The following is a 22,317-nucleotide window of genomic DNA, read 5'->3' as shown; positions in this document are numbered from 1 at the left end:
GATGGCGCTATAGGAAGTGTAATCGAGCTTTAAATCATGGTAGCCAAGGAGACTGCTGTCAAGATGTACATTTGGTTTTGGGCTCTCACCCAAAACCAACTGGATCTCGTCATTGATTGAACTACTGGAGTTTAATGGATTATGTTAATGCTGACTTTTTCTCCTTTATCTATCAATGTTCTGGTCACCATTCACTTGAACTGTATGTACCTACAGAGCTGAAATATTCTTCTAAAAACTTTGTGTTCTGCAGAAAGAAAGTCATGCACATCTGGGATGACATGAGGGTGAGTAAATACATTTTCATTTTTGGGTGAACTATCCCTTTAAACACAATATATTATTATATAATTTGCAATAATATAATCATTGTACACACAATATTATATAATTACTATTTAAAACATAATTTAATATGTAATAAATGATTTGTTATAATTTAATAAATTAATCACAACTAATATTGAATATTGAATTTTATTAGTGAACCAGAACACCTCCCTTCATAAATATAAGCTTGTTCTAAATTTCTAAACCTGCCCCCTATCTGACACTCTTTAAAGTAAATTACCTCATGTGAAGTCAGTGCCTTGTATCATGTTAAATTAAAGGACCATTCAAATAAACTACATGGGTTTGTCTACTATCAGATTTTTTATAGTGCAATGTAATATTTAATTAATTTATTGACAATGATGCTTTGGCCATATTTGACAAATAATTAAATAATTAAGCACTAAATAATGGAGCAATTATTTTAAAGTCATCATTTAAGTCTAAATCCTAAAAGAAAAACAAATAAACACAAATAAATGACCAATATATTACATGAAAATGTGGTAACACTTTAAAATAATCTTTATTAACAAGTCATTAATAAACATTTTATAATGCTTAACAGATCTGTACATTGAAATATAAATACATACACTGCATATTATTTTAAATTTGATACATATCAAAATATATAAAACAAAGTTTAATGAAATTTCAAACTGTTTAAACATACATGAACTGATGATCTGTTGAGCATTGTACGTAATGTTTGTTAATGACTTATGAAATGTATTACATAGCCTAAGTGTTGCTGTGACAATGTTACTCAGTGATGGTGTATTCTGTGTATTATTCAATATTCTTCATCTTCTCTAATAAACCATTTGACCAAATCCCAATCATTATGTTTTTTAAAACATGCCTCCAGTGCAACATTCCATTATTCTCTAAATCAGAAAATAATAAGCATAATTTTAAAGCAAACGTGTCATGATAAGAGAGTAAGTTAAACTGTTTTCTTTTTTATTTGACCGACAGAAAAATGCTAAAACAATACACAAAAATATTCAAGTGGCAAAACTGGCTTCATGAGAGCCCTTGCATGGCAATCCAATTTATTAAACTACAGATGCTTGGTTATACAAAATTGCACCACTTTAATTAAGGCGTTTAAGTTGACATTTGGCCACCCACCCATCAGAAGCATACAATGTTGCATTTGAAATACTGTGCCTCTGTCTCAGGTCCAAGGTCCTCGTATCAAGTAGGTTTATTTATTTCCTTTTTTTAACTCAAAGAGCAACAAGGCATTTGCTTGCAGTAATCAGAACAACACACAACTTGTAATGTTTACCTATGTCCACGTCCTCTATGGACACTCCCTAGGAGTTGTGTTCTTCACTTCACACAGTGCAAATCCTCAAAGCATCCATAAAGAACTCATTTTGAGTTCATACTGCATGCTGTACCCTGTAAAGAGTCGTTACGGTGTTTAAAGGGATAGTTCACCCCAAAATGAAAATACTTTCATCATTTATGCACCATCATGTCATCCAAACCCTGGAAAGAAGGTGATATGGGTTTTTAAGAACATGAAGGTTTACCGAAATCGATGACAGAATGTTCAGTTTCGGTGAACAATCCCTTTGAAGAGGCATGATCGAATTAATGCTCACCGGGTACTCGCGCACAACCACTTTACAGAGTACATTCAAATCTTTTGTAAGCTTTATGAATACCCTCTCTGATTGCACTTGATGTACACTTATTAGATTTTTTTTTAGATCAATTCTTCCCGTTTTTTCTTGTTTAACACAAAGTTCCCAGACCCCCATATTCAGTTAACCCAACAGTAACACAGACAGAAAACAGGTCAAATTATTACAAAGTTTAAACAGTCACTAACAGACATTTCGTCCTCATTCTTTACTGACAGGATCCGATATTTGTTTTTCATATCCGCAGTTTACACCAGATGCATCAGCAAGCAAAAGGAGGGCATCACTGATGACAGTTTGTTCTTTTTTTAATCCTGTATTAAAAAACCCAATTCTTTAAAATAGAAACTTTATTTAATCAGGATCAGCTTGGTGAAGAGGGATTTGACTATGTATATATTTATATAAGACCACCCAAAAGAAGAGCTTCTGAGTCTCTCATTGGTAAAGTCTAAAACTAAATTGTCAACCCCTCACCCCTCAACCCCCAACCCCCCCCCCCTCCCTTCCCTTCCCTTCCCTTTTTGAAAAAGCCTGCTGTACAAACTTCTTTGTAAACAAAACAAAGAAACCTGAAATGGCCTAAAAGATGGACCTAAGATCGTGGAAATGACTTTGATTATATTTTTTTTTCTCCAGGGGAAATAAAGAAAAAGAGACTTAACACATATTTGAAGGCAACATCTGAGGCTAAGGACAATATGATAGTGACAGAAAAATTATATTTTTGAACTTTTTACATGTACATCACTGTATCCACAGGGTTTTTTCACCCCTAAAATAAAACTCATATCAATAGCTGTTGCGAATATAACATCTTCATGGAGCAAAAATCTAGTAATTATAAAAGAGAAAAAGGCAGGAGAGAAAGAAATCATGTTTTGAATAAAAGCAAACAAAAAACAAAATCATCAAAAATAATGCAAAAGAAACCAAGGAGTGAAAATTATCTGTATGAATGGTTTATATAGGAGCTCTTTGGACTTCCTCTCCTCTCTGGCTAAAATAGTGGTGCTTATAAATATCATTGTAATTGCCATGGCAACGTGCACAGCCTGGTCAGACATTCCCTCCTTACATTTACAACGGTGGCTGTCTCCGTTAGCGATAACACTGCGTGTAGGCTCTGTATATTTTTATTCTTTTGTCTAGCTCTTTATTCATTTACTCATTTCATTTTTTTATTCAGTTGCATACAGTTAGAATATATATTTATATAATTATATGTAAAAATCTCTTTCTCGTGACATTGGAAAGTGATGATGGCTATCTATGTGCAAACAACTGACATGGTACTGTAGCCTTAAATCCATTGGTTGGTTGTTGGTGGGTTGGTTTGTTAAAGGGGCATCAACACACAGGAAAGTCCATTCGATGTAAAGTTTTAGTAACGTCGGAATGCTGGCACTGCTGAAAGACACAGCAGTAAATCAGACCTACAAGAACAGAGGAAGAAGGAAAAGTACCATTAAATTCTTCTTCCAAAGTCAATTTTAGATATACAGTACTGTGCAAAAGCTTTAGGCAAAAAACATTTGTCTTAAGATGGTTATTTATATCTTCAGCTTTAGTGTCAATATGAAATATAAACTGTAGACTTCCAAACATTACTTTAGCAAAAAGATAAGAATAGAAGAACAGGGAGCCCTGCAACATATTGCATGGCTCCCACAGAGTTCCCCACTGAACACTGAATCAGTCTGAGATTACATGAAGAGACAGAAGCAATTCAGACAGCCTAGACAGATAGAAGAAGCTTGGAACATCCTATTTGCCAACAACCAAGAAAAACTGTGTCCAGGTGTACCTAGGAGAATTGGGGCTGTTTTAAAGGCAAAGGTGGTCACACCCAATATTGATTTAGCTTTTTTATGTTCACTGGACTTTGTATGACGTTCACTGATATATGAAAACTACTTATGGCATTATTTTTGATGAAATCCTCACTATGCAACATTTTTCACAAGTGCCTAAAACTTTTGCACAGTACTGTAAATAACTTGAAACCACTTTTTCTAGGATTTCTAGAGCTTTAAACATGACTCCAGAACATTGTTTGTAATGAACTGTCAATCATTTCTGCTCAGCCAAAGATGATTAAGCTCCTACCTGGCTCAGAGCAAAAGAACAGCTGTATATTAGAGCAGCTGGCAGGTGGACTTTTTGCGTGCCTTTCCAGGTACTGGAGTTTTCCTGTTGATTTGCCGGACCAGGTCATAGAAGATCTGCAGAGATCAAAAAAGTTTCCTAGTGAACACCGGTGCAGAGAGTACTTTTTTGATTACACTGAGGAAAACTGAAGACTGAAGCAAAATTTGAGAACATTTCTCTTATCTGATTGGACAAGCAGCATTTCAAGAGTGCTGATGTTTAGTAATAAATATCATTCTAATATAAAAACTTAGTAATTATTGAGCTACTGTGTACATGCCATACAACACTCACAATCAAATGAATTTCTGACAGATAAAATCAAGTTCAACAAGTTTTTTTCTTGTTGAGTATCCTGCATCCCCTACAAAAGTAAATGTCACATTACAAAAGTAAAATGGGTTGCAAATTACTTTTCATGTTGACTTTAACAAGTTTTCATCCGAGGCTTGTCAGCTGTAATAACTTTCAGTTTTGATTTGATTCAAATGTGATTTGATTGTGATTTAGAAGCACTGAATTAGATAAGATTCTGACTGATTTGGAAATATTTTAGTTATAATGTATATTTTGCTTATATATGAAAAAAAATCTCTCATCTACTGCTGTAAATTTGACAGGGAACTTAGGAAAGCACATTAGGAAAATATTCATTAAACATAATAACAACAGGGCCCAAACAATGCAGTTCAATTACTATTTACTTAACAGAAATAACAATTAACACAACAAGAACTGAAGTAAACTTTAAAGTAAAAAAACAAACAAAATAAAACTCATGCCTGTAAACCCTGTAAACGACTGTATTAGGGCTGCAACTAATGATTATTTTGATAATCGATTAATCTAACGATTATTAGAACGATTATTCGACTATTCAGCGATTAATTATTAGCTCTTAACCGATTATTCAGCTTGTGCCCCGACCTAAAAGGTTGTATTAAGTGTGCTTACCAACAATAAAGAGGACAATATCATCTTTCAAAAATACCTCTAAATGACATTCACTGAATTAAAGAAAAAAAAAAAACTTTTTAATTAAGTTTAATTCAGTAAAGAAATTCACTGCAAAAAATCAAAAGTGTTTTTGTCTTGTTTTCCATTTTAAATTGTCTAAAAACCTTAAAACAAGATACATTTACTTGAGAAGCACCATATAAGATATTTAGACTTGCTTTAAGAGAATGTATCTTAAATAGAAGTGTATTTTGTATATAAGTGTATTTTTTTCACTTGGATATACTTCTGCAAGTGCAGTAAAGACAAAATATCCTTATATTCTAAAAGCAAGTCTAAACATCTTATATGCTGCTTCTCAGGTGAATGCATCTTTTTTAAAAGGATTTTTAGATATTTTAAAATATCTGTATTTTTAATATTATATTCAACATTCTCAGATAAAAAAATTTTCTTCTGCAGTATAGCTGCTAAAGAAAATGTACATTGTTTTAAAGGAGTTTTAGATAGTTATATTAGAAAACAAGTCAAAACCAAAACAAATCAAAAACATATTTTGTTGCAGTGTAAAATGGGGCGTTTTCTCTCATCTTTGTGTTCACTACAATCCATCTTTAACCCACAAAAAAAAAAAAAAAACTCTCTCGTATTAATAAAGCTGCGTATTGTCTTCATGATAAGAAACACACAGTGACATATATTATGATTCAATAAGTCGTGAGCCATCACGTTATAAGCTAGCTGCATTAAGTGTGTGTGCTTGAGGGATGAGCGTCCCTGCAAGTGCGTATCAGCCGGGTGCAGTTTCAATGTCTTCCCCTCAGATCGGGACAATCGCGCAACTCATAGAAGAGGCGCTGACCACACAGAGATATGCCAGTTTCGGAGTTTGTAGTTATTTACATGACCTGCTTCCGTATTATTTGAACTTTAATAAAGCTATAACGCATTAAATATAACTGCATTAAAGATGTAACGCTAGGGTGTTTCCTTTAAAGAGCTCCGGCTCTGCTTATTCTACAACGAGAGTGCTTCTGTATTTACTTATTTTGTATTTTTGCATTATAATTCCCTCATACTTTGAGATCACCTGAAGCTGTTTGGAAAGTTTAGAGTGCATCTGGACTGTGAGCTGTGTTTTCTTCCTCTCCTCAGTCAGACGCGAAATGCAGTGCTGCTCTCGCACGTCATCATTAGAGTTTCATATGATCTCGTTACGTTAAATGAGATCAAACAACTATTCGACAACGAAAAGTTTTGTCGACAATTTTTTATCAATAACGTCGACTAATCGTTTCAGCCCTAGACTGTATCACACAAAAATAGTGTAAAAAAGAGGTTTTATTACTCATTAACACGCATAGTGTTTAAATCTTGTGACTATGCTTTTGATACCAAGCTTCCAACTCCCAATTCAATGCACTGTTGTAATGAGGCTCTTGCAAACAAAAAGGATTTCTTGCTCCTGAACTGGGTTGAGCACTACTGCTCTAGACCGAAACACAGAGAGATCACTCATTCAGAGGTGTGGACGCTTTCCATCACAGATGTCCTGTTCCCACAGGGTAAAACAACTCCTGCATTATCAATCAGTTCCATAAAACATCTGCAGATTTCACAGCTGCTGCTGTTGCCTAGACTACAGCACAATGACACCGTAAATAAATGATTGTAGCAACCAGAAAAAGAACTGGTTGTTGATATAGATGTTGAAGGACACATCTAATAGAGCAGCATTTGCATTAAAGATCTCTGTCACTATGTGTTGTGCAGAGAGGCAGATATGGGATTATCGCTCATAATCCATCCTGTCTATGCATAAAAACTTGAGCTTTCGGTGCAATTAATTATTTAAAAAATAATGTGTTTAAAAAATTAACGTAATTAATCATGTCCCCAGACCGTAATAAGGAATATTCCTACCATCGGAGCAATTCAAGCTTGAAGTACCACCTGTTTTCAGCAAGGGGCAGTAAGTAAAACTCCAGCTGTATAGGCAATGTGCAGCAGTACAAAGAACAAACCAAACTCAGATTTGCTTGACACTAGCGGCAGCACAAGATGAGAACGCGTACTTGCGTTCAAACACAGCTGGACGGAGGGCAATTCCGAATGCAGAGACTTCAAGATGTGTTTTTCTTAGTTTCAAACTACGTTTAACTTGACACAGCGACCTAAAAACGCTGTTTATGGTGCGATGCAACCAAAGTGCGATGCTCCAAAAGCGTCCGTCTGATGCAGGTGTACATTCATGCAACCTTAGAAAAGCCCTTATAAAAAAATCTCAGACTGACTGACAAATTGCAAAATGGATTGCTGTGGACTTTTGGCTAATGATTATGTCCAATAATATGGAAATAAACAATATATTGACTTCTTTAGCCACATTATTTTATTTTCTTATCAATGTTTTACTCACACAATAACGTAATGCATTTTAATACATGTGAATTATCATTTTTATAATATATATGTATATTTACTTAAATATAACCTTTTATAATTATTCAATCATTATATATTGAATTATTGTTATTTGAGGGGATTCTCAGCAAATATTTATATATGCAATAATTGTGATTAATTCAATATATTGTGTAATTAAGTAAATACAATTTTTTAATTGATTGACAGTCCTAATATATACAGATGATCTGAATTATGTCAGATAAAGATCGCCACAGTAAAGGATGCCCTTCAACTTGAGATATGAATGTAGCAAACTTGCACAGATTAATATGGTAAATACACTTGCCTAACACTTCCCACAAGGATGTTTTTTTCCCCCCTTAATTCAATCAATGAAAAGCTACAAAAAGATTTGACCAAAGCAAAAATTCAAAGAGGCAGAGTTTTGGTAGCACCAAATGTTCTCATTTCCTGTCTAATTAGTTTTTGGCATTTCTGGTTTTCGAGAACTAATTTGCCATTCCCAACTAAATTACTAAAAAAGTGACATTCAACAGACCATTTGATAGAACACCTCAAACGAAGACTCAAAACATACAATCCTCACTGTATAAATCATCTTTAGATGGTAATAAAGAGATCTTAGCTTTTCTTTTTTACCAATAACTTAGTATCGGATCAAAAAGAAAACAAGTGGTATCGCTCATCCCTAGAATATACAGGTGAACGCTTTGTTTGTCACTGGTGGCATCACAGATCAAACAGTAGCCCAGCTTTATCTATGTGTAACACAAGGAGGTCTGCTCAAGTTTTCCTAGATTTATTACATAATTTTTTTTCAAGAGTCTTACAGTCAGAATCATAGAATCTAGTAAAAAGAAAAGCATACTAGCTGTGTTAACTTAAAGTGATGAATCACTTTGACTGTGGTCACTCGCAGCTTAAGTTCTTCTTTCTTATTATCTTACTTAAAAGAGCTCCAACTGAAGATTCATTAAATCAGTATGTGAATTTCGCTTATGTGAGATTCAGAGGCAGTCACTGGACCTTTAATAACGATGCAGGCCTCTGCTGTGACATGATGAAATTAATAATCCAGAACCAATGCCAAAGCTCAATAAAAAAAAATGTCAAGATGTTATATCATCACCCTGTGCCCTGCAGCAAAAAAAGTTTTATTTTTAAACTGGAAGAATGAAATGGCAGAAAAAAAAAATATATAAAATAACCACATTACCATTAACAATAAACACGATGACAATAAACACAACTGTTTTCAATAATGTGCAACCTGTAGATATCTGTTAACATATCATGACATAATTCAGCTTACAAGTAAAACCAAGCATCCGTAGTCATGTTGCTACTATATAGAAACTGCTGTTTCTAACTGCCTGAACTGAAAGCAGCACTATGTCATGTAATCAGAGTCTGTGGCAGAGTCATGTTGTTCACAAAAGGGCGCTCTGTGTTGGACCGCTGCAGCTGACAGGCTGCCTCGCTAATGTGTGACTACGCCTTCATGGAGCGATATCACTAGCTGACAATGACACTGTTCTGAGAGCTCGGCACAGAAGAGCAGCTCCATGGTGACGCCAACGCAAGCATGTCTGAAGACAATTTAAGCCTGACCTAAACAGAATAGGCTGGGGAAAAGATCACGAACATGCACAGTAAATGTGCATGTGGAATAAAACACTATAGCACATATAAAGGAAAAATGGCCAACCGGGACGACTAGGACAGTTTAACTGCCGTAAACAATTAAAAGTGTTGAAGACACTAATCAATATCATTTAGCTTAAATGTTTAGAACTTTGCTTCACCTCTATATGTCTTTTTACAGTATAAAAGACCTTGGAGCCACTGCCATGTTCACATTTACATTGAAATGCATGCATTTGGCAGTGACACTTTCATGTAAAATGACTTAGTGTATTCAAGATAAACATTTATCAGTTTGTGTGTTCCCTGGGAAACAAACACATGACCTTGGTGTTGCAAGCGCCATGCTCTAGAACAGTGATTCCCAACCGGTGGTATGCATACCAAAGAACTGGATTTTGCTATGTTAAACCTATCAAAATATATAGCTTAAAATAAAAATAGAAAGATAGAGATAAGGGATGGGTAAAAATATAGATTTTCCAATTAATCGCAATCTTTATTTGAACAATCCAGATATCATCTTTTACTTTTTTATGCGTGCGAAGTTAGGCACCGAGATCTTTTCACTGTGTGTTGAGAGTAAAAGTTTGGGTTGACTCGTTCAGTGTAAAGTGTGTCCAAAGATGAGATCCACGCACTCCATTTGTCACTGACAACAATTAACAACAAAAAAGAAACGTTGGCTGTGTCTGAAAACAGGAAACTGCAGCCTTTGCAGGCTATATACACAGGTAGAAAGGGATGAAGGCTTGTCCGAATCCAGTGTTTGCGTAACACCTTGTCTACTGAGATACTTTCATCTGATCGATTTTTGAGGCAGCACAGATGTATCCTTCAAAATCCTGTGTGTGCGGATCCACAGCAGTTGAGCTGAACAATGTTTTTTTTCTCCACTTTTTGATTCTATTTTAGCAAGAAAGTAGTATTGTTGTTATTAAATATATGCTTGGTTATTACCAAAACTCTCATGATTTGGTTCTAGATTAATAGTCTTTTGTGGTTAGGTTGGACTGAATGAATGCTGGTATCCTAGCAATGATTTGACGTAGTGCTGCCACGGAAGCCTGTCCGAAACCAATTACCAGAGGCATCTTCATACACAAACGCTGTCTGTTAAGTCATTGACAGATAGATCAGCAAGGCAGCCGCCTTAGGATTCAGACACAGCCATTAATTGTAATAACACATAGCACGGATGCGCTAAAGAAACCATGCGCGTCCTCTCTTATTAATATGCGCTCAGTGGCTGAACTGCCGGTAGTTTTAAAAAGACAGTACCGTTATATCTCTTGTTCTACATATCAATGTAAATACTTGCAAATAGTACAAATTATGCATGTAAACTATAAACATATAATAAAACATGTTTGCAATACAATATATGCAATTTCAAGACATATTATTGTATGGACTACGTGGAATTTGAACTTTTTTAAAAAGCTAAAATGTGAACAAAAATGATGAAAAACTAATGATAAAAAACATTTTTTAAGTTAGAAGGTCCCCTGTACAATAAACAGCATTAGTGGAGAAATCATTTCTTTCATATGTAAGTAAAATGGGCATTATAAGTGAAATATACCCAGATGAAACTGAATTAAATCTAAATCTAATCGAATCAGGAAATCTTTATCAATACCCAGCCCTAATTGGTATTGATAAAAGGATGGCAATCGATCAAACCAATACAGACTGATCAAGAACAATCAATAAGGATAATATTAATTAATATTTAGTCTTAAGTACACATCTTTGGTTTTGTGTCGATGAAGGGTACTTGAGCCTTACTGATGGTGCTGTGGGGGTACTTAAGACAAGAAAGGTTGGGAAACACTGCTCTAGAACCAAATATTTACTTCGACCAGAACGATAACAAAGCTGTGATGGATAGAATTTCCACTATCTAATAATACATCTTTTGTATTATCTAATCAATGCTTCACCCCTCTGCCACAATAATGTTATGTATTTTAATTATCTGAATTTCTATATTTATTATTGAATGATTTTAAAGTGAATTATTTTTATTTGGGGGTGTTTTTTTTTTGTGTGTGTGCAAATAATGACATATATGAGTTTAAAAGATTAATTTGATTAATTTGCATATCATGTAAAAATTTTAATCAATTGACAGCCATACTTTCCACAAATTTGGTGGACAAAAAAAAAAATCCCAGAAAACATAGGTTTTGAAAATGAGATATGATCTAGACAATATGACATTTTGAGCGAACTGTATTTCCATCTCTGCCTAAAGGTCTAATACTGCAAAAAGTCTGCATTAACAGGTGAGTTATGATCTTTGTCTAGTATCATCTAAGGGAGGCCTTGTTGGTCACCATGCATAAGACTTCAGGGCTCACCTCATTGACGTTAATCTTGGACTTTGCAGAAGACTCCAGGAAAGCGCAGCTGTTCCACTGGCGGGCGAGATTCTGGCCCTGTTCTTTACCGACCACCCTCTCGTCTTCCAGATCACACTTATTACCCACCAGGATCATCGGCACCTGAGAGACAAACATTCTCATTGGCATAAGGCACTAACTGGGATCCAATCGAATCTATGAAAATATACAAAATACAATGCAATTTAGCATGTGCAGTCATGCTTTCTTGATATACAAATGCACTACTACTTGTTTTTTTTTTCATCTAGGGACCTATTTAAAGGCATTAGCAGAAACAATGATGCTCATCCTTCTCGTGTGGCCACAGGTTGCAACATCTGTTCCTCAAACAACTGAAAGAGAGACAGTACAAAGGGAAGGAAAAAAGATAGGGGAAAAAGAGCAGAGAAAAATCTCTGGGCAATACTGAAGCTCTAGATGTATTCCAGTTTGCATAAAATACCGCAAACTCAGCTAGAATCTAACATACAACCCTCAGCTTTCAAATACACTCTGTCACAAGATAAAGAAGTGAAACTGTGAGACAATGCATTTACATTTTACATTTATTTTTGGCGGACACTTTCAATGCGACAAGGAAACACACATATTGCATAAATGATAACCACAGCAGGTAGCTAGGGCAGACCAATTAAGTGAAATGTGCAATGCGTTTTGTTTAATCAGCTGAGGAGATATGATTCTGGGCCAATCAGAACTGACAAAAAGATGGCAGAGCATGTGGGGAAATACTCTGGCATTTTGTCTCACTTCTTCACTGGCTGAAAGGTCAAGCATAAGGGCTCAGAGTGTGTGATATATAGTACTGTGCAAAAGTTTTAGGCACTCGTGAAAAATGTTGCATAGTGAGGATTTCTTCAAAAATAGCGCAATAAATAGTTTTCATTGATAAATTAATGAATTAATGTCATACAATGTCCAGTAAACATAAAAAAAAGCTAAATCAATATTTGGTTTGACCTTTGCATTCAAAACAGCACCGATTCTCCTACGTACACCTGGACACAGTTTTTCTTGTTTTTTGGCAGATATGATGTTCCAAGCTTCTTGGAGAATTCACCACAGTTCTTCTATCTATTTAGGCTGTCTCAATTACTTCTGTCTCTTCATGTAATCCCAGACTGACTCGAAGTTCAGTGGTGGGTACAGTGGGGGCCATGCCATCTGTTGCAGGGCTCCCTGTTCTTCTATTTTATTCTAATCTATTTGCAAATAGATTTGTCTAAAATGTATATTTCCCATTGACACACCAAAACTGAAGATATAAATAACCATCTTAAGACAAATGTTTTTGTGAAACATATTATGTGCCTAAGACTTTTGCACAGTACTGTAGTTCAATGCCATGTTAGAAAGGAGATCCTAGTGCTGAAACTATCAAATGACATGGTTAGATGAAAGCTACAGGTAGAGCAGCACAAGACACTGAGGGTGAGAAAACATGACAGAAGTTGTTATAGATGATGTGGAGTGCTATTTGAACGTCGAGAGGAAAAGACTCACGTCATCTGTGTCTTTGACCCGCAGAATCTGTTCTCTCAAGTCCTGCAGGTCGTTGAAGGTGGACTGTGCGGTTATGGAATATACTAGTGCAAAGCCCTGGCCATTCTTCATGTACAGGTCCCTCATGGCTGTGAATTGTTCCTGAGTGGGAGAGAAAGAATTTTTTTTCTTATCTACATATCCATGTAGATCTTCTACACTACCACTCAAACTTTGGAATCATGATGAAATTATGTTTTGAAAGAAATTGATACTTTTATTCACCATGTTGCCATAACATTGATTAAAAACTACAGTAAAGACATTTGTATGTTTTAAATAGAGCTGTCAAATGAATGCGCTAACACATGCGATTTATAACATGTTAATTTTTTTTTTTTATCGCAATTAACTCATTTACCGTTAATACAGCATAAACCAGCATAAGCACTTGTTGGAAGACCAGAACCTTTGCAATGCGCACACTTCACAACACACAACAGCGGTTCCATGTAAGTGATAAAATGATTGAGAAAGGACCTCTTAACGCTATTTGTTGTACAAAACAAGCCTAGATGGAACTTGTGACAGAAATCAAGTATTTTTCAGCCTATGTAAGGCACATTTAATTACCACAGAAGCACATCAAGTCTTAACTATCACCAAAACGCAGAATGGACATTTTTGTCTGCAAGCGCTTTTCATGTGGAGTTCAAAGCGACGCTTGACACGAATCATGAACGCGGCTTCATGATTGCTGTAACAAAGCAGATACAGTCTGCCGGCTGATTAATATTGTAGAGGATGAGAGTTTAAGATCTTTAATACCCATTGCAATGCATATGAAACCTTTGTAGGGACTAGTTCTTTCAATTAGTCAAACTCCCACTTACACTTTGGGAAATGTTTAATGTTACTTGAATTGGTGCTATTTTATTGCATTTCTATCTTTATACTGTGGAAGGCTTTGTTTGGAAAATGTTAATAAAGCATTATATTGTTACATATTGTTTTGTTTTCTTTCCTAAGAAGGAAATAAATACATTTTGACAGGAAAAGAAGTATACTTAGAGTCAAATTTCAGCACTTTCAAAATCTGCGATTAATTGCTATTAACTACGAACAATTATGCGATTAATTGTGATTAAAAATATGTCGACTCACAGCACCACTTTTAAATGACTTTCTATTTCAAATAAAATGCTGCATTCTTCAAAACTTCTGTTCTTCAAAGAATGTTGAGGACCTGAAAGTCCATTTCTCAAACTAGATCCTATTTTACCTGTCCTCTTGTTGTTAAATCAAGTGTGCTTTCTCCTTTCGAGACAGCAGTGCATTCATCTCTCAAAAGAACAACAGACTGATGAGTTTCCAGAGAAATGTGTTTCTTTGTGGCCATTTTTTAAATCCAAAATTGAACTTCAAAAACATAATTGCTTTCAATACTTAAGCAACTGGAAAAAAATACATCCCACTGTGATTTCCACACCTTTCATTAAATGGCACAAGACTTCTGAACTGTGCTAAGATTATAAAAATGTTTCTCTAGTATCAAAATAGCATATTATAATGATTACTTAAGATTTACTGTAGGTAACACAGTCCTTTTTTAGTAGACTGTAGTAATTGCTGCTGAAAATTAAGCTTTGCCTCTTTCAAAGGTAGAGACTGATTAATAATAATAATAATAATAATAAATTTCAAACAGCAATTATAATTTGCAACCAATGAAACATTATAACTTATGGTTTTGAATATTTCAATGCAAATTTGTTGAACAGAAGGATCACTTTCTTTCAAAAACTTGAGCACTGGTAACACTTTACAATAAGTTACATTTGTTAGTATTAGTTAAAAACATTAAACGCTAACAATGAACTATACTTTTACAGCATTTATTAATCTTGGTTAATGTTAATTTCAACATAAAGTAATACACTTTTAAATCAAAAGTTATTAACATTAATTAATGCACTGTGAACTAACATGAACTAATGATGAACAATTGTATTTGTATTAACTAACATTAACTAAGATTAATAAATGCTGTTTAAATATATTGTTCATTGCTTCTTCATGATACCTACTGCCTAAAATAATGTTAACGAATGGAACCTTATTGTAAAGTGTTACCAAATGTTTTAGTCATTCCAAATAATATGAACATTTCATCCATATACATATACAACCACTCTGCACTAAGGTCAGTTCCTGTCCTGCTATGAGTTGAACCTCATCTGACCTGCAAAGGTGTGAAGTTAATGTGGACAGAAGCACATCATTGGCTCTGCAGCTTTCTGTTTCACATGGAGTTGAAGAGGGTTATGAAACCTAACATGTAAAAGCTATGGAGGAGAAATAATGATCTTTCTCTCAAGAGGACACAAGATTGTCACGCTAACTAAATGTGCTAGTGAGTAGGCATGGAGTCAGTTTTTGATGAAAAGGAATAGTTCAAGCACAAATGGAAATTCTGTCATTATTTACTCACCATCATGTTGATTTCTAACCAATATGATTTTCTTTCTTCCGTGGAAAACAAAATGAGAAATTCTGAAGAATGTTAACACTTCTCTTTTCCATCCAATGTAAGCATACAGGTGTCAAGCCTCCAAAGAGGACAAAAAAAGCAACATAATAGTAATCCATATGATTCATGCGCCATATTCCAAGTCTTCTGAAACCACAGTGATAGCTTTACTCGAGAAACAGATTCATTATTCATTACAATTACCCTCTGTCGTAGTGTTCAAATCCCATTTGTTCTTCAGCATATTCAGATGAATGCAAATGAGATTTGAGAGCGACGAGTCATATGGTGCTTTTTCGAGCATGGAAATAACAGCATCACCATTCTTCAAAAATCTCTCCTTTTCTGTTCCACAGAAGTCAGTCATATGGTTTGGAACATCAAGAGTGTGAGTAAATGGTGACATAATTTCTATTGAACTAGTGAACTATTCCATTAAGGGCTCTATTTTATCAAGTTTCTCAGGTTTATCAACAACTTTGTTTTTCATCTCTCAGTAAACACTATTGACTTCGGACTTATTGTTTCAGGATTTAATTAAGATGATGTTCCAAAGTGTCTTACACTTTATTTGGAACTAGCAAGATTTGTTCTTCATACTGTAATTATTCAACCCCTTTCAGATTTAGTCACGCAAGTACCAGTTCTTCTGTACAAAAACTGTGGCCAACTAGCCAATTTGTAGTTCACATCTCCTGACAGAAATATAGTTAGCTACTTTTGGCTTGGTTTCATTTGTTCTTCATACTGTAATTATTCAACCCCTTTCAGATTTAGTCACGCAAATACCAGTTCTTCTGTACAAAAACTGTGGCCAACTAGCCAATTTGTAGTTCACATCTCCTGACAGAAATATAGTTAGCTACTTTGGCTTGGTTTCATTTGACCGTGGCTCCATTCTGGGGCAGACAGCCCAAGGACAGCATTCACCATATGTCACCACAACTTGTAAGTTGTAAAACAGGGGCTTGCAGAGCTGGATATATGTCCTTATCCCCTTAGGGGGCCAAAACTACTCTGAAACCTCCTGCACCTTTGTAAGAAGATGATGGCTACAGAGTGACAGTTATTCGTCATGTAGCAGACTTACAGTTCACTCATTACTAAACAGTTTACTTGGATCAAGCTGGGCTTAAAGGGATAGATAGTTCACTCAAAAATAAAAATTCTGTTATCATTTACTTGCGTGTTGTGTCCATATGACTTTCTTTCCTCTGTAGAATAGGCTATGAGGAATTATTGTGTAAAATAAGTGTTAACTTCAGCAAGTGTTCAATTTTATGATAGCAATTTTATGTTTGTCTCATATGCTCATCATTGATCAACTCATGTATACAAAACCCAAATCAAATATGACGACACTACAAATCAATACCATCAAACCTTACTGGTTCTTGTGTCATAATGTCATGACGTTTGATACGCACAAGAACCAATGAGGTTTAATGTTACTGACGTATCCCCATATCTGATTTGTTCTCTGTATAATTTAATTTGAAAGTAAATAACTAGTGCTGTTTGTCGATTAATATTTTTAATCGCGATTAATCGCATCATTTTTAGTTTTTTTGTTAATCGTGATTAATCTCAGGTTCTGAAAGTTCCATCTTAGTAAAGAAAACAAAACAATACATAAAAATATAATGCTTTAATTACATTTTCCAAACAAAGCCTTCCACAGTATAAAGACAGCAATGCACTAAAATAACACCAATTCAACTAACATTAAACATTTTCCAAAGTCTAAGTGGGAGTTTGACTAATTGAAAGAATTAGTCTCCACAAAGGTAGCATATTCACTGAAATGGGCATTAAATAATTAAACTCTCAACGTCCACAATATTAACCGGCCAGTAGACTGTTGCTATCTGCTTTCCTACATCATGAATTGTGAAGCTGAATTCATGACTCGCATCAAGCGTCGCTCTGAACTCCACCTGAAAAGCGCTTGCAGACAAAAATGTCTCAATCTGCGTTTTGGTGATAGTTAAGACTTGCCGTGCATCTGTGGTTATAAAAATGCACCTTCCTTAGGCTAAAAAAATACTTGATTTCTATAACAAGTCCCATCTGGGTTTGTTTTGTACATCAAATAGCGTTGAGAGGTCAGCATTTTATCACTGGCACGGAACCACTGCTGTGTGTGTGTGTCAGTATAATGACTATGGATAGACACATCACAAGTTTCAAGAAAAATTAACACATTAATATGTTTTCATTAATGGCATGCATTAACCTGTTAATTCTGACGGCTCTATACATAAATAAAATTTCAGTCTGTTCATCATATTAAGTGACTGTTTGCCTTAAAAAGCTTGGAATATGACGCACAAGTCACATGGACTACTTTCTGACACTTCTAGGTGCTTTTTTAAGCTTTAAAGTGAGTCACTATCAACTGTTATTGTATGTACATCAGCGATAGCGACATCTCCTTTTGTGCTCCAAAGAAAGTCATACGGGATTGGGACGACATGAGTGTAAATGACGACAGAATATGCATTTTTGGGTAAACTATTCATTTAAATTGAGTTATATAATCTGCATGTATATACTGTATTTTATATTGTGTGTGTGTGTATATATATATATATATATATATATATATATATATATATATATATATATATATATATATATATATATATATATATATTGGCCATTGAAGAACCCACATTGGTCAAAACCACTTAACCAACCCAGATCTATTAACCTGAAAGTATATTTCACATAGGCTGTTTACTTCATTTCACAGTTTTCACAGCTTACCGTTCCGGCTGTATCCAGAATTTCCAACATACACTGCTGTCCATCCACCTCCACTTGCTGCAAAGGCAGAGAAACACAAAATCAACACAACACAACAAACTGGCTTTGGCAGTCGCATCATTAAAAAGCGAAGCCTCTAATCAAGTTCTTCTCTTCCTAAGCGTCTGTGCTGTTTATGAGCACACTCATCACCGTCACCCCCCGCAGAGCTCTCCATGGAACATTCCAGCACTGTTGATTCCTGCTGTCTTTAATTGAGGTGTTGACATGCTTTCTGTGTCTATAGGTGGCTATTAGCACAAAGAATATGATGCAACCAGGTTGCAAAGCCATGGCACCCACATTTTTATGACATCATCAAAACTTTGAGATGACGGTATTGATGTATCAAATATCATGTCCAGATCTTTGTGTTCCAAACTGATTCAAAATAAAAATGTCTCTATAATGTGTGTTATGACCCCAAAAATAATTGGAGACTTTCTAGTGGTCAAACGTTAGAAGAACATGTCCATGGTTACTCTGCAAGGACATCTGCGTGAACTTAAAGGGGAACTGACTTCATATATCCAATCAAAATTACCTTGACACCAGTTTGTTAAAAGTCTTTGAATGCCAGGTGAATGAAACCGGTGTTGAATGTCTTTTTGCAATGGCATTCAGCAAACCTCTCCTACAGGAAGAGCCCATGGGACATCAGCGTAAGCAACAGCAAGGACAGGAAATACTAGTCAAGATGGAACTTCCTTTTACTGTTTGAGTGAACGTTCATTTTTAGCTCTGGCCTTTTGTCTCAGGGTCTTGGACAGAGGCCATTCAAATATAAACCTCATCGAACACAGCAGTCTGAGTACAGGGTCGATGAGACCTCCAACACACACACCTTTTTCTTTGCAGTGTGTTCCAAAAACTGGATATGATGGTATATACTGTGCAATGGTAGAAATGTGTCAACCCGTAGAGATTTCGCCATACTTTTGATATTGTGGTATATTTGCAGTGCAATTTTTCAAATTTGACTCAAATGACACTATAAAATATTATCTACTCTGCCTGAGATGGGTCATAATGGGAGTGTTTTAGTTTTGATGCATTGCGCCGCACTGCTCGCATGTAGATGTAGACGGTTGCCAAGTAACATCACAGCTTGGCGCATTAATATAGAATTCAAATGATTTGTAGCAACTGTATTTGTTATGATGTCAGACTTATTGCCTTATGTTTTGCATCCATCACTTAAAATCCAAATCAATTCCAAATAAAAATAATCAAATGATACAAAGTACCTTTTTTAATCAGATTCACTGGATTACAAATATATTATAATACATTATAAATAAACTTAGTATTCACTGGATTATAAAATAAAAAAATAAATAAATATGCATTACTACATGAGCAGTAATATTTAACCCATTTTATGGAAGAATAAATAACTATATTGTGATAAATACCATTAATGCGATCTTTTTCCATAATATAAGATTTTGGTAATACCACCTGTAGAGTATGTGTGTGGGATTTAAATATGATTTTTGGATCTGAAAACCATCAGACAGTCATTAAAATGCTTTGGTAACTTGTAAACATTTTAAAAGGATGCAGAATTTGACTTGCCTTTCTGTATGAATCTTCTATTGTGGGGTCATACTTTTCCACAAAGATGCCTTGGACAAACTGAACAGTCTGGAGAAGGAGGGAAGGAAGGTGGGGACAGGAAGAGAGAGAAAAACAAAGAGAAAAAGACATGTTCATTAAATGATACTCAAACATGAGCTTGTTTACACAGCATAGAAAGACTTTCGCTTTCAATGACTGATGGGGAATTCCATTGTTAAGGTATGACAAACTTTTCTTTGCCCTGAAAACTGTGTAATGTGCTCATATCAAACTGCAAAAGGCAGTGAGAAGCCACAGAATGGGCACTTCACATAGAGAGAAACCAAGAACGAAACTCACACTCGCTGGTCAAGAATCACAGAGCATTCCAATGTTGCTGGGATACCGGTTACCTAGCAATTAACTAGTGCTTTAAATATAGACAGATTTATAAATGATGAAGAGGTTAAATTGCAGGGGGTTGAAGAATTATTATATAGAAAACAAAGGACTGACTTAAGGCATATCGGCTCAACTGTGACTTCACAGGAAGTGCAGAGGTTGCGGAGAATATGAAAATGATGCGCTGCAGCCCACAGGTGTGGGGGCTTCATCGTTTACTCTATTGTTGGGGTGACCTTTGATTATCCGCTTTGATTCGCACTTTACACACAAAAGACCTGAGCCTAGATTTATTAATGAGAGCCCTATTTGGACACACACACACATAAACAACAGAAAGCTATTTAGATGCTGATCACCTGTGGGTGGTAAACAATGGTGTGATGGGAGGAAAAGGAAGAGACTGACAGGGAGAATGAAAAATGGGGCGGAGGGAGGTGACTCCATTCACACGGTATGAACGAATGAGCTCATTGTCATCACATACAGGAGGCGCTGTCCTGGTAAACGAGAGCTCATTTGTAAAAATGTTTGAATAAACGAGGGGCGAGTCGAAAATACTTTTGGAGATAATCAACATTATGCTACAAATGCTTTAGATCGAGCTTAACTCTTTGTATTGAACTCTGAATATTCCTTTAATAAAAAGGTTTCTGTTTGGAATTGGTTTAGGGGTAGTGGATAGAAAATATCATTAGCTTATTATAAAAAAACAATAGAAGTCAATGGAAAGTCCCCACCCTTATAAAAAAACAAAGTATGTGTGAGTCAGGTTTTGTCTACATTGTGAAGACCAAATGTTCCACAAGGACTGTAAAACCTGAAATCATCTTCATCGTGGGGGCCAGTCAACGGACCCCACGAGAAAATGGCTTAATAAACATACTACATAATGTTTTAATGAAAATATAAAAGTGAAGACAGGTTTGATTGAGGGTTAGGGAAGAGAAAATATTAGCAAAGTATAAAAACAATAGCAGTCAATGGAAAGTCCCGGCCATGATAGAAAAACAAACGTCTGTGTGCAACGTCTCAGTTTCTCCTAGTCTCTGTTGCTTCCTCAGGCCTGAATTATGTCTTACACCAACAGCTGAATGTGAGCAGCTATCACACTCACTTAAATCGATCAGGCACGACAATGTTTCATGTCAACGTGTCATCAGTGTGTCAGTAAATCTTGCTAGGCATCCTGGCCAATGCCTAACTACACAGGCCATCAATGATACATGCAGCCAACTTTTTCTAGGGCAAGCGTAGTGTCTATATTGCATAAAATAAGTGTTTGTTCCACTTAGAAATTTGGTGTACATCTGATTTGCTAAATTGTATTATCATTTATATCGGTCATCCTACTCTCTAGATATCGGCATCGGCCATTGATAAACTCAAATCGGTCAACCACTACTCGAGACACTTGTATTCTGTTCTTTTCGTTGCGCTGTCTAGCTTTTTTTAGCACAAGAATGCATTCGGTTTCAACAGCCCCTACATGTTCAAGTGCTGTTATGTAATGACGTCTGTAAGGTTACGTCCACACTGATCTGCTTTCGTTGAAAAAAGTTTTCAGTTTCCGAACGTCCTTGTTTTCCAAAGTGTGCTGTAAAAGAGAGTGTTTTTCAAAAGTCTCCGTTTTAAGGGAAGGAAAAAGCAGTTCTAGTGTGGATGAGAACTGTAAACGCAGCAAAATCAATACGTTTTCAAGCAAAAACGCATTAGCATAAAAAAGCATTGATTTCGTTATGTTTACGTCTGCAGACATTCTATATGGAAGTGCCGAGGTTTTTAGGTTTTTAGCACGTGTTCAACAAATCAATGTAAATACTTGTAAATAGTACAAATTATGCAATTAAACAATAAACATGTCACAAGAAATAAATATCTTATTTATTGACTGAATCCATGGTTTTGATCATTTTTAAAAAGCCAAAATGTGACCAAAATGATGAAA

At 35.4% G+C, this 22,317-nt stretch overlaps 1 protein-coding gene across 1 annotated transcript; it reads right to left on the bottom strand.

The window, feature by feature from the left end:
• Positions 1-1,278: 1,278 nt before the first annotated feature.
• Positions 1,279-18,532, bottom strand: LOC127434844 (ras-related protein Rap-1b-like). Its single transcript, XM_051687863.1, has 5 exons — positions 18,369-18,532; positions 13,091-13,231; positions 11,543-11,686; positions 4,104-4,219; positions 1,279-3,430 (listed from the first exon to the last, which is right to left on the bottom strand). The coding sequence occupies exons 1-4, from the start codon at positions 18,396-18,398 to the stop codon at positions 4,133-4,135; spliced, it is 402 nt and encodes a 133-aa protein (XP_051543823.1). The 5' UTR covers positions 18,399-18,532; the 3' UTR covers positions 1,279-3,430; positions 4,104-4,132.
• Positions 18,533-22,317: the final 3,785 nt, after the last annotated feature.

This window comes from Myxocyprinus asiaticus, chromosome 45 (assembly GCF_019703515.2).
Source record: "Myxocyprinus asiaticus isolate MX2 ecotype Aquarium Trade chromosome 45, UBuf_Myxa_2, whole genome shotgun sequence".
Classification (NCBI taxonomy): Eukaryota; Metazoa; Chordata; class Actinopteri; order Cypriniformes; family Catostomidae; genus Myxocyprinus; species Myxocyprinus asiaticus.
This window is presented reverse-complemented; position numbering and strand designations above follow the sequence as displayed.

Excerpts from the sequence above, each read along its gene's own strand:
- LOC127434844 (XM_051687863.1), bottom strand. The coding sequence starts at position 18,398 with ATGTTGGAAATTCTGGATACAGCCGGAACG. Across the intron at positions 11,687-13,090 it reads GGGTCAAAGACACAGATGAC|GTGCCGATGATCCTGGTGGG; the intron begins GTGAGTCTTTTC and ends TTTGTCTCTCAG. Across the intron at positions 4,220-11,542 it reads CCAAGATTAACGTCAATGAG|ATCTTCTATGACCTGGTCCG; the intron begins GTGAGCCCTGAA and ends TGATCTCTGCAG.